Source organism: Elaeis guineensis, chromosome 12 (assembly GCF_000442705.2).
Source record: "Elaeis guineensis isolate ETL-2024a chromosome 12, EG11, whole genome shotgun sequence".
NCBI lineage: Eukaryota > Viridiplantae > Streptophyta > Magnoliopsida > Arecales > Arecaceae > Elaeis > Elaeis guineensis.
The window spans coordinates 14,773,479-14,787,537 of NC_026004.2; the positions used below are offsets into that span (position 1 = coordinate 14,773,479).

General features: G+C 35.2%; 1 protein-coding gene across 1 annotated transcript; it reads right to left on the reverse strand.

Moving 5' to 3' along the window:
* Window positions 1–1,304: 1,304 nt before the first annotated feature.
* LOC105055052 (translocon-associated protein subunit alpha) lies at window positions 1,305–13,429 on the reverse strand. Its single transcript, XM_010936752.2, has 8 exons — window positions 13,242–13,429; window positions 9,588–9,749; window positions 9,365–9,415; window positions 7,391–7,479; window positions 3,848–3,925; window positions 3,458–3,661; window positions 1,889–1,960; window positions 1,305–1,645 (listed from the first exon to the last, which is right to left on the reverse strand). The coding sequence occupies exons 1-8, from the start codon at window positions 13,303–13,305 to the stop codon at window positions 1,595–1,597; spliced, it is 771 nt and encodes a 256-aa protein (XP_010935054.1). The 5' UTR covers window positions 13,306–13,429; the 3' UTR covers window positions 1,305–1,594.
* Window positions 13,430–14,059: the final 630 nt, after the last annotated feature.

Below are 14,059 nucleotides of genomic sequence, written 5' to 3' on the forward strand. Positions count from 1 at the left end.
ATGTCTCGGGCGTGCGAGTGGGACTCGGATGATAGAGACGCACTCGTCGTAGTTCACATCGTTGTTCTGGGGACCTTTTTTTACTTTTAGCGTTTCTGTTGAGACAACTAATAATTCGAGACTGATAGAATAACCGGGGAAATTGATATGATTTAGTTCCCTCAAAAACAACCGACCTGATCTAACAATAATTAGCTTATTGCATATGATTTAGATCACAACTGATTGTGATTTATCAACACCCTCTTTTACAAGAGCACCCATTAGATACTGTTTGCCTTCACGAAAATTGCATGGATATCCAATCTTTTTCAAATTTATTTTATTTACATTATCATGAAAGTTTATAATCAATAATTAAGTTTTATTTTTAAAACTACGATTACCTATTTTATAATACTTTTTTGTTTATTATATGATTAACTAAGTAATATTATATTTGCTAAATAATAAGCAAAGAACAATTATTTCATAATTTTCTATTATTCTATATTTGGTGTTTTACGATCTCTATATATTACGTACAAAGATAACCAAATTATTGAGTCAAACTTCGAACACACCTTAGAATTTCCCGATATCTCAATCATTTGAAAACAATAGTCCAAAGAAATTTCTTGGCTAAGATAAACCTACATCACCAACCATAAACATATCGGCATTAAAAAAACCTAGAGCAGGACCAACATCCATTTTACAAAGTTCATATCCAATGGAGCACCGGCCATGGAAACGCAGACTGGAGATACAGGTGCAACAACTGTACTTCCCGATTGAGACAAGATCCAGCATCACGAGCACCATCCGTTAAGCTGATTTAATTGTAATTTTCTTCTAAAGGAAATTCTTATCCAATTAATCATGTCGCATAACACCAAACTTTGTGGATAAACTTATCATAAGGAATTCCAGATCCAGTAACCTTGACTCAACATCTCACGCAAAAGGCTTTCAGCAATTAACAATAGTGAGCTCCTGATACCAAATAGCCAAGTGAATTAGCTGCAAATAAGATGCCGCAGGCTATTATCCCTCTTCCTGGTTAAAGCATGCTTTCTTTCATCGCTTCTACTACTTTCTCCATGAATTATATCTGGAAGACAACATTTCACTAACTTGCCTCTTAAATTTTTGCTGCTGACCTAAATAACAAGAAATTATATGATAATTTCTGTAACTGCCAAACTTGGCAATTAGGAGTATACATGATATTCTGTATCTGGACAGAATTTTCACATTGATCACAGCCAAGAATGTAAGAGGACATATATAACATGTCTCAAACAGATCAAATCAACATCATATGCAGTGTCAAAAAAGTATTATTAGTTCATTTTTACCATTAAGAATGCATATTTATAAATAATAGTTTTAAACAAAATTGAATTTTCCCAAATATTTTTTCTTGTAGTACACAACTTTCAGTTGAATAAAGACACTACATGCCGACATTAAAGCTTCACGAATGCAAAGCTTACATCCAAGTTTCTCACCTACAGCCTGAAAAACTACCGTGGTGTCAGAATCTCCCTCATCCTCCTGCTCTAGAAAGCTGGATTATAAAAATACACACCACCCTGAAGCACGTGCAAATCTACTTCTTCTTCTTTGACTTGTTTGAGAGTGATTGAGCATATGCAGTTCCCTGAACATAGACAAAAAGGCAAATGTTTCATTTCTCTATGAATATACCGGATCAACCGATCAGACTTCCAGCCAAAGAGTCAGGACCAAAAGTCAGCAAACATGCGTCACTAATACCAGTACTTTTTGTCAGCAAAGTAGCATGTCTTGAAATTTGCAAGAACAGAACAACGACTAAAACTTACACAGAAGATAGTAGTGAAAAGAAAATATACATTTAATATAGCAGCAACAAATAACTCACCTGCAACCACTCATCCATGTTTGCATCAGTTGCTTGAGTACCTACTTCCACCTTAGTTGCTCTCTTGGTTTTCTAAGAAGAATAACCATGCATAAGAACAAATTAATCACATGCAACTACATTAAGTGTGCAAGACCTCAATATTCAGAAGTAGATACCTAAAATTCATTATTAAATTTATACAGAAAAAAGGTATGTGTTGTCATGCCCCGAACCTAAAGCGTAATGGATGCCGCATGCTTACAAAGCCGAGTATACAAACATACAAGGCTACTAATCAAATCATAAAATTTCAAAGCAATAATAAAAGTTCTTCAATCCTCGAAAATTAGAATTAAGAGTAATTCCGATATTAGAGTTTTGAAATTAAAAAGCTAGTAATAATTTATTTATTTCTTATGCTAATGGTTGATCAAGGACAAGTTGGAATTACATGGACTAATTGGACATACCAGGCATGGACTAGTAGATGTTGCAACCAAGTTTGTCATCCATAGAAATAAGAATCTTTAAATATAATCACCTGTATGTATGTATGTATGTTCATTTATGCATTGCGTGGTTTTGATTTCATATGGCTGACTATTGCTGACTATTGGTATGATAAATTATGTTCTCCATATTATATGCATGTATCAAATATTGATGGCTTGTTCAGATGTTTTAGAATATGATACAGGCTGCTTGAAAACTTGAAAGGAATATAATGTCATATTACATCTACTTGGCATTGCTAAGATTTAATAAATTGATGGTTAATAAAAGGTTGTTTGGATCCACAAGTGTATTTATAGTTTATTAGGTAATGAACAAGAGTGTCATCAAGAATTGTTTCCTACAAGCATATTTAGATTTGCTCTCAAACACAAGTAGCACAGGTCTAAGTAGTACCAAAATTATGGATTCACAAGCCTACTACCGGAATTTTTATGACTTTTACTACATCTATGGTAGCACCCATCAACTCAGACGAGGTTAACACCAAATAGCAACAATAGTAATATGAAAAACACCAGAATCGATAAAAAGGTACTAATGCTGACAAACATATAGCAGACCCACCAAATGTTACAGTGCAATAATGTCTCAGAACATACATCAGACAAACAATGTCCTGGCACTTTTTCAGCACAAAATTCCCTCCAAGAATCAGGTGACAAAAGGCACCATCTTCTAAAAGATACTAATCCACTACAGTAAGCTATCTATGTCAGCATGAACTACTAATAGTAAGCTATGTATGTGTTTAAGCATGCATGCAAACATCATAAGGAATGATACATATTAACAATTTATTCCAACCACCAAAATAACAAATAGTTCACAAGGCCGGAAAAGAATTTATGGGGCATATGCTTGAGCAGTGAGCAAACCATTTGACAGAGATTTTGTTGACTTATAGTACTAATACATATCAAGTATATCAAACAGCATTGTGAATTTGTCTATCCGAAATCATTGTCAATCAACTTTAGAGCAGCACAGAATATCTGATTTCTTCATTCAGAAATCTTGAGATCACAACCAAGTTTTTATAGCATATGAAGGAACTCGCTAGAAGAAACTTACCTTCGAGAATTGTTGTATTTGACCATATGCCCACAATCCAAAAAGGCCAATGAGGGCAACTCCAAGAGTAACAAGGAAAACAGACTCTATACTGAGGAAACCTCCAGCCTCCACAACTTCGATGGTACCATTATAAAAGACACTCTGATATGGTTGTTGATCAATCTCATAAACTATGGTGCCCACTAAATCAAATGAGCCAGGCTGCAGTGCAAATATATTAGAAGACTCTCAAAACTACATCACAAGCTCTTAATATATGAACATATATGCATGTGAATCTGATATAGACATGCTCATCAAAAAAGACTAGTTGTTATCCAACAGAAGATGTTCTCAGTGGACACGAGATCATGACAAAAAAAGGAACTGCTATATACTGGCAACTACCTGCAAGAATTTGCTGACAGCAAAGTTATAAGGGAATGTTGCTTGAGCAGAAACTGGCACTGATGCATTGAAGAACTCCTGCAATAGGCAATGGATAGAATTCTTGATATTAATAATGTACTTAACAATTAAGTCATAGCATCTAAGGAAAATCAAAACTCAGAACAAATGAGTTGTCGATACACTTTGCACAAAACAGATACATGCAAAACATATACGAATATCATACATGAATTTATTCTCAGAATGCAATAAGCAGCTATATAATAAATAAATAAATAAGATCTTAGTATTTCAGGAGACCTAATCCCATGCAATTCTGGTAAAGGAATGCCTATTGTTAACCATAGCATACTATTTATTACATGTGACAATGAGATAACCTGATATCTCCATATGGCTGTACTGGACCAGACAGGCATGAAGACAATAATAATACACTCACTCACCAGCTATAGGCCTGTTTGGATTTTCCCATAGGATTGGGCTGAAAATCCTGCAGGATTTGTGGATTGGTCTGGTACAACAAGCAGGATCACAGGACTACATGCTGGGCTAGGCCTATATTCATAAAATTTCAAGGAATAGCTTTGGAGTGGGTTGGCCTGAATCTCATAGAAAGAAAAAAAAAAAAGGACCTCAGCAGATTGTTTTTCTTATCCCTGCAGGAATGGGCTAGGCCAGGCCTTATGATTAGTAATCCTAGAAATTCTGTTTCCAATCCTAAGGATCCAATAGGATTATCCAAACAGGCCTTATAAATCTGGGAAATCCTGGTCAACTACGTGAGTATGGGGCAACATCATAATCTTGTAGCTTTTATCCAACATAAAAGGCAATGCTATGGTTGGATTTATCAGCAAGGACTTCAAGGATGAAAAGGATAGGTCCAGTATGGACAAATAACTTACAATGGTAAATTGTTTTTCCAACAATGAATATTATTCTAAGATTGGACTCCAATTGTAGCTCCACTAAAACTTTAGGATCAGTAAATTCAGCAATGCGACAGGCACTCTGTAAGAACGATATAAAGTTATAAGTGGCAGTGAGCAATAAGAACTTCAATCCTCATGGGCAATTAAAATGGCATTTAATGCTTATTAGTTATCTAAAGTGGGAGCAGGTGCAGGAGAAGATTTGGCTGCAGGTGGGCTAAGCAGGCAGAGAGAGAGAAGTAGGTTTCCTAGGAGATTTCAAAGCTGGTTCAGCCTCTGAGAATGGTCGAAGATAGCACAAATACAGTGATTGGATCACTGAGGAAAAGTCAAAGATTGCAAGATCACATACAATATTACTCTAAATCCATATAAAGTTTGTTAGGTGCACTTATGATTTTAGATCAATAAAGAAAGTACATTTGTTAATTATATGAACATGTCGAGACCTTATAATGAAGGGCTTTCAACAACACGGAAGTAGTAGCAAAATACCAACAGCAGAGCAAAACATAAATATTTGATGCCACTTGAATCAAATAACTACATTAATAGAGACAAGCATTATAAAGATAGATGTGCCAAGTCAGTTGACAAGCTGACCAAAGTGAGAGGTGAGTTGTCCTTCACAGGTGTCCTTCCCATGAAAGACATCAAGGACTCGTTTGGTTCGCAAAAAGTGGAGGGAAGCGGCAATTCCTGAGAAATGGAGGAGGATCCCCTTGTTTGGTTAGAATTTTAAGGGAAGAGAGAATGTAAAAAATTTTTCTCATAGGAAGACACTTTCCACATTTCATGGAAAGTGGAAACCCATGAAATAGGTGGGATTTGGAGCTTCCAATGGGATGAAAATTGACGACCTTTCTTTCTTTCTGAAAATATCCTTCTAATATTATCCTTATAAATATTAGTATAAAATTATATTAATACTATGCTAATATTTATATTAATATAATATTTATAATATATTAATATTATTTTAATATTTATACTAATGTGATATTTTTATTGATATTAATAAATTAATATTTATATTAATATTATATTAATATCTACATTAATAAATTTATTATAGTAAAATATTATATTATCTTAATATTATATTGTATTGATATAAATATTATATTAATATTTATATAGAATTTCGGAGCAAAAAGATATGATTTTATATCTATTAAGGATATAATAGATATTTTACATAGTTTTTTCAAAAAAGTAGTTACTCAACCAAATATAAACTACTATAGAATAAGCCACTTTTCTATGATCAACCAAACATACCAAAACCATATTCTTAGATATCATATTTTCAGGAAGTAACTTCTTGGAAAGAACTTTCTAAAAAAAAAAATTCTTCCTACAAACCAAACAAGTCCCAAAGGTTACCACCACATCATGGTGCTATGAAAAAAGGAATGATTTAAATAAATGCTAGAAAAGACCATTGCATCCACATCTTGCAACTTTGTGCATCCTTGTGGTCCTCAACCAAATTATCCAAACAACAGTTCTAGAACACATGATGTAGTTTATAACATTTAATGAAGGTCATACAACTTGACATACGATTTAGATCGCTGTCTGATGCCACAGGAATATTTTAATTGTATCAAAGATTTTTAGAGATGATCTAATCTGATAGCTTTTATTCTTTAAAACAGCAAAAACACGGAAAGACAATTGGAGGGTGAAGAGTGGATAATAGATTTTATTAAAGGGAGACGAACAGAGAATAGAGAGAGACAGAGAAGAAAAGATAGAAGAGCTCAGTGCTCGATAGAGAGGAAAAGAACTTCAATTTATCAATATTCATCACAAAATTTGGTTTTACACCTCCTTTAATCCCCTCCTTTAAAGCTAAAGACACCATAAAGATTTATTAATTATGACTCCTTAATTAACTAGCAAACTTGTGGGCTTTTTTCTTATACTTTCTCAGCAACAAAGAGCAAAAATGAATTTTCCAAACTAGAAAACAGTAAAACCCCACATAAAAGACCAGCAAAATCTATTCAAATCACAATTTCAATGAGTTTCAACCTTCTTGATCCAACCACCTAGACCAAAAATCTAACTACAAACATTAGCCCCAAAATTAAGTAGAAAAGCACTGCAAAACAATCTTCTTCCATGATATTTAAATATAAGATTCCTGAGACTAAATAAGAAAGCAAATTAACACAGAATGAAATCCAAAAACTCAACAAAGAATGAATCCAAGAAATTAAGAGAGAATGAATCCAACAGAAATTTTAGGAAAAAAAAAAACACTTACTTCAAGATTAAACTGCTTAACCGTAGCTGTATCCTAATTGATAAGAGAACTCAATACTTTCCGAACCATTTCTTTTAATTCCTTAAGTGATTTGCTTTTCTAAAATCATGATAGCATGATGGAAAGGGACAATGAGAGTCCAAGTGGCAAAGTATTATTTTGCATAAGCCTTAGTTGCAAATGATAATGCAAAATTGTGGAAGATATAAGCCAGACATAGAAAAAAAAATGTACACATTTGATGATCAAAACTGAACTAAATTTGACAAAAACATGCTAATTCCACAGAAATAGCAAGAAAACAAGTATATAGAACTTGATGCACCTCACCTGTGTGGTAAGATTTTGGACAAACATCTGATGATCAAAAGGAAGATGAAGGCTGCCATGCATGGCTATGACATTTAAAGTCGATTCGCCTGTATTTGTCAAGATGATAATGGCTCATTAGAATAATGGAAGAAAAGGTTCAATAAAGAAGAACATAGGATCAAATAAAGACCACTATAAGACAATGGTTCAATAAAGGATGATAACACAATAACCATGAAATATGATAAATATTAGCAAATCTTCAATGAGCAACCAGAGTTTAAACATGCATGGTAGATTAAACTCCTAAAAGCTTGTTTGGATATTCCTACAGGATTGGACTAAAAATCTTACAAGAATCGGACATATTTACCCATCTAGCTCTACCTTCCAAAAGCCTGCCCAAATCCCACACCTAAATCCCAGGCTTTGGGCCGCAAGAAGAAAAAAGACCCTTGGAGGTCTTTTCTTCTTTCCATAGGATTTGAGCTGGGAGGTGTTTGGTTGATAGAGCTATGCTTAAATAGGCGACCCGATCCACGAATCCAGCAGGAAATTCAGCCCCATTTTGCTGGGTTACCCAAACAAGCCCTAAATAAAAGACTTTAAAAATTAGTGACACATGTCTTATTAGAATGGCCAAAAGGCAACAACAGCCATTCAGATAGAAAATTTGAAAGACTGTGCCTAGCTAAAATAATTTTGGTTGGCAAAGTACATATAAACATATTGAACTCTTTCTCCCAAATTCTCCCATTCATTTTGTCAATAGGTTGATTTTCCTACCCAGAAAGTATGTGTAGGGCAATTTAAGAAGCATATAATGTCATACATACTTACAGGAATTGTTTAATATAATAGGAGCTTGACAAACACAAACAGTGAAAGTAGAGAGTATAAATAAGGTTCACTAAAGAGTGCAATTTCATGAATTCTTGCAAGCACCATTTAGCACACTAGGAGCTTAAGAGACATGAACACTGAATAGAGTATGACTATCATCATATATAGCTCAAAAGAAAATAAAAGTACCACGTGCCAATAGTGGAAGTGCTAGCTTTCAAAAAGCCTCGCTGGTGCATCTTTAGAAATATCTTTAGAAAGCAAGCCAGAACACAGTCATGAATGCATGCAACCAAACAATTAGGGCCAAAGTGGACAATAAGTATCATAAATCGATAAAGAGGGCATAGGCATCTTATGGCATAGGTAGAGGTGTCAACTTCTACAAAACTTGCTTATATCCCAATGGAAACACACATGAACATCTGGATCATTAGCCCAAGCAAATAGTTAGCCATAAATACCAGAACTAAGCTAAGTAAAAAGAAGTCAAAACATACAAAAGAAATAGTGATTAGGTTAACTAAATCCCAAGATGCGCCTATTATTTTCCCCATATAAAGCATCCCAATTACGGAACATGTTTCACTAAGCCATTATCATCATTCCATCAGCCATTGCCTATGTATGTTTGATAAGGGAACCACTGTGAAAAACAACCTAATTACAAATCCACAAAGAAATTCCATTTGTGCTTTCTCATTCACACTATCCGACGATAACAAGATACTTTATTTTTAGAAACCATTTCTTTTCAAAAATAAATTTAACATGTTAATACACCAATCCTCAACTTTTGAATTACTTTCACGACGACACGTATGGTTTTCGATAAACAAAAACATCATGAATGTCAGACTTTATGATAAAATTAAGAAAAGGATACACAAAAGACAGATCACATCATAGAAACTAGAAAATGAGATAGAAGTAGTCAAAAGTAGGATGCTTACCCATAAAAAGAAAAAGAAATAAGAACCTTTCTGTTTGACAGTAACTAAAGATAATATGACTACATAATTAACAATATATAACAGATCATGTGTTTAACACTGATAAAGGAAGATAAATTAAATGAATTAAGAAGATAGCAGGAAAGTATGAATTGCAATAGTTCAATAGCAAACTCAAAAGGCAATATAAAGTTACCCTCATTATGCACACCAACCAGAATTTCAGTCACTTCCCCAGCTGGAACCACTGCAGTCAGAAAAAGAAATGAAAAGTGCTTGTTACGAAAAGCAGAGAGGCATCATAAACAATGACAACAACAACAGTAGTGATAGTAGTAGTAATGGTATAGTAACAACAACAGTAATGACAATGCATTCAATGTTAACCATTTTTAATATTTTGTGAAAAAAATACTCACATTTAGCAGCATTTTTTGGAAAAACACATATTGTGTCAACTCCAGGAGCTGGACTAAAGGTTCCATCACCAAGAACTTGGGTCTCATCACCAACAATGCCAAGATCATCCGCTTCGACAACTTCTGTTGCATCAACATCTGCTTCTGATTGACATCTCACAACTGCCAAAATGAAAATCAAAAGGTTATGACGAACCAAAAAGACCTAAAAAAGATATGCTGCTGCTGCAATTTCTATGAGACTCATACTTGACAAATTGATGCTGTTGGAAGAGTAGAAGGCAATCAGTGAAAAGAAGTACAAGAAGCAGTGAACCTATACAGTCAAGCACAGAAGAATTCTAAGTGGAAGTGGAGCAGAGAGTTTCATTTGAAAAACAGCTTTCAGAATTAATCTGAGATAAATTTCACATTTAAATTTCAGCAGAAAGAAGGGAACTCCTCAACCTCTAACGTTAATCCCACGATCAAAATGACTGAAGTATCAGCTCTAGCTCTCAGAGCTCATAGATGAAAGAAGGAGAAGAATGAGAAAATGAAATATATTATTTGAGTTCTCAGTCCTCTGATGGCGCAAAGCTTGCACCTACAAAGAAGTAAGTCACACCCTCTTTTGCGACTTCAATCACTTAGGATTTCAACCAAGCATTTTACTTGCGACTCTAATTTAAAAATTTCTTCATAAAACAACATTCTAGAATATTTTCTGAAGCAAAATAGTGAGATCACAAACTTTATATGGTGACATCACTTAAATAAAAGGGAAGAGTAGAAGTGTGTGGTTGATCACTTAGAAGAGAACGTGTACAAAACAACCACTGCCCCAAAAGGATAGACACAGAGACTCACAGTAACAAGTGGGTTCCATAAATCACGAAGAAAGAATTCTTTTCCTCTTTAAATCTGTAAGACCATCCACATACGCACGGGGCATGTGTAAGCCTCACTCTCAGTGATGTCTTTTAAACGAAGACCAAATCTATGGCATTATTACTTTTCTAAAAGAACTGACGGGGCCATATGTCTACAGTTAGGGGTGATAGTTGACCAAATAACATCATCCAAATCTATTTTTATATTCAAATCTATCCAAATATGGATAAAAATTTGAGCATCCAATTAATATCCATATCTGTAGCCATATCCATAGAAAAGTAGATATAGATGTGGATAGACAACAATCTGATCCATATCCGAATATCTAATTCTATCTATGATCTTATTTAATTTTAGATAACATGTATGAACTTTTAAAGAAAATAAATCATCATGTTGATATGCTAGTAACTTGATTTACTTCCACTTGGTAATATCTTTGATTCTATGATCATAAAGTTTAATTATCTAACTTATATCCACATTGATTTCCATACTTTCAGTATCTGATTTGTATCAATATCCATTTAAAACAAACATGGATAGGATTTCTTGCCCCTGACTAACATCCATCTCCATATTGTATTCATCAAACAAAAGAAAAATGGATATGGATATGGATATTTTGAAATTCGATCTGTATCCAATCCAGTTTCGGCCCTATCTATAGTTCTAGCAGATCACCAACCACCTTAGTCACAAAGTATTTTTTTGTTCTTTAACCACCATAAATTTCTTAAGTAAACCCATGAAATAATTTTAAACCAAGGAGGGCTGTCCCACTGCAATTTGTAGGAAATGGAACAAACTATACAAAACAGTGAAAAAAAAAGGGGAAGGGACTACCTAACCATTCTGACGAAATAAAAGATACTAACTCAAGGAAACATCAGAAAAAAAAAATACTTCCACTTAAAATTGGGGGAGAAGTGAAAAGAAGATACTAAAAGGAGCAATGAAAATGTAAGTTAAAAAAATGAAAAGGAACAATAACGCTCTTGCAATTGGAAAGAGGACTTAAAAAGAACAGAAAGATGAAGTACCACAGTGTCAATGAGTAAAACAACAATACTACCACCAATGCGAACAAAGTAAAAAATCAAAATATAACTACTACCAGTTATAGATTTGTCCTAGTTTTATACATCCGGACAAAATCCAGGTGGCATTATTAAAAATGGGCTGAATTTTTAACATTCCTTTCTCATTTTGGTTTCATCCAAATTCTCAAACAACATATGTTAAAATCGGCATTTTCTCATATTTCACAAGCTAAAAAAAAATCAACCCTCAAATATGCAAGCATCTTCTCGGATTTTGTTCTAATAAATTGCCACCCTGAAACACGAAAAGAACCATATATGACAAAAGCGAAATATTAGTAGAAGACATCTAAGATATCAAGTTTTCAAGTTCCTCTATTCTGTCTTCATAATCAATGAACACCTCGAACTGAATTAACAACACATACTGAAATAGTAGTGTTGGGGAATACCCACCGACCGACCGACCGACCGACAGCCGGACCGACCGACCGACCGACAGCCGGAGGGACCGACCGACCGACAGCCGGAGCGACCGACCGACGAACGCCATCACCGGCCGATTCACGGCCCTTAACCGACTGATGATGTGTCGGGCGGGCATACTTTTCCCGACCGACTGAACCTGGAAGTCTGATGGCCGACTCACGTAAGGCTCGCTGACCAACAAAGGAGCCCGAATCTCCACCCGACGCCACTCAGCTGGCCATCGACTTAGGGTCGGTCGACTCCTCCGATCGCCGTACAGCCGCCAGAGCGTGTCAGTCCTGACAGCAACATGCGGCACTGCCACCTAGGGGCATTATCCTGCCTAGGGCATTGTCAACCCTAGTGACTTGACAGCCCCACGGTGATATGACACTTTTACGGCGACTCTGACAGTCTACAGTGAGTTGACAACTCCTCAATTGTCTGCGCCATTAATGACGGCGCCATACCACGCTCCGCTATATATATCGGAGAAGGCAACAGTGCTAGAGGTCATTTTTCGACTTCAAAACCACAGGCTTGCTCCTCTCTCTCACGCTCTCTCGATTGAGCTCTCTGTCTTCATTTCACTGTTGCCCAACCACCTCTCTGACTTGACCATCGGAGGGTCCCCCGTCGGAGCCGCTTCCGGTCAGTGTGGACTTTCCTTTTTGCAGGCGCTCGTTCTCCGGCAATCAGGCGACGAGGGGATTGGCCGCAACAAGTAGCTTTAGATCAACGCACTATAGCAATCAATTACTTATTAGAAATCAAATTGTAACCAGAAGCTCCCTTGCATACTAGTCTTTTTTATGCAACAAATTATCAAATTACCCACATAAAAAGGTCGCCTTTTTCTCCTCTTTGCAATCCTCTCTTTATACTCGTCTTCCTAATACGACCTTATTCTAATTCAAACACAGATATCATGATATCATGATAACCAACAGATATCAAGAGGAATCAAATAACGTTATACGAATGTAATAATATTCTAAATAGATCAGATCTAATACTTCAATTGATAGAACCAATCAGCCAAAGGATTCTTCCGGAAAAAATATACCTATATAAGCTTTTAGTAGAACGATCATAAAATTTACCGAATGGAAAATAGATCGTGTTGAAATAGAACCAAATAGCCCGAAAGATCGAGATGGATCGAGGTCAGAAGCAAGAAGCAGGAAGCCGGGATTGATTCGGAGTCAAAGATCGGGGGATACAGAGAGAGAGAGAGAGAGAGAGAGAGAGAGAGAGAGGGGTATACCTTGGATGATCGGAGAAGCGAGAAGGAGAAGCGCGACCAGGAAGGAAAAAACCCTAATCCCCATGGCTCGGAGCTGGGAGACGATGGCAGGGGTGGACAAAGAGCTGAAGTAAAATTTGCAAGCTGTTTTGGCACCGGTGGGCCGGCCCGGGAAACAACGAAGAGAAATACTTTGTGCACCGCGGTGAGGACTCGAACCCGGAAATGCTTCACTACATTTAATATAGTGCCGTATGGATCCAACGGTGTGAACGGTTGATGGGGCCATGATGTTGACTTACCGGACGAATCAGACGGTGCCGTTTGTCTTATTGATTGATAAGGTTAAATGATAAGCAAGTGTACGGTTTCCGAGGGATTCACTAAATAAATAAACTAAAATTGGAAGCGCTTTACCTAATTAATTTATAAAAAAAATTATTTATAAAAATAATTTAATTTTTAATTTATTTATCAAATTGATGTAAGCAGGATAAAATGTCATTCAAAATGATATTTTATGATGACCACGCCATCCACTTTTTTTCTCTATTTTTTACGTAGATGATGCAAAAAAAAAAATCATCAAATTAAATGGTGTTTTTTAAAATGCTAATTGGAATGGTGTTTTCAAAAATACCGTTCCAAATGGCATTTTAAAAAACGTCATTTGATTTGATAATTTTAATTTTTTTCTTTCAAAAAAAAATAAAAATTATAATTTAAAATTTCTAAAAAAATAAAAATTATAATTTTGATTAAAATAAAAATCATCATTTCGAATTAGTATCCCTATTTCAAATTATTTTTTTAAAAAAATATCTAAAAAAAATTAATGT

Excerpts from the sequence above, each read along its gene's own strand:
- LOC105055052 (XM_010936752.2), bottom strand. The coding sequence starts at position 13,305 with ATGGGGATTAGGGTTTTTTCCTTCCTGGTCGCGCTTCTCCTTCTCGCT. Across the intron at positions 7,480-9,364 it reads GGTTGGTGTGCATAATGAGG|GCGAATCGACTTTAAATGTC; the intron begins GTAACTTTATAT and ends TGACAAATACAG. Across the intron at positions 3,662-3,847 it reads CTGTCAGCAAATTCTTGCAG|CCTGGCTCATTTGATTTAGT; the intron begins GTAGTTGCCAGT and ends TTTGCACTGCAG.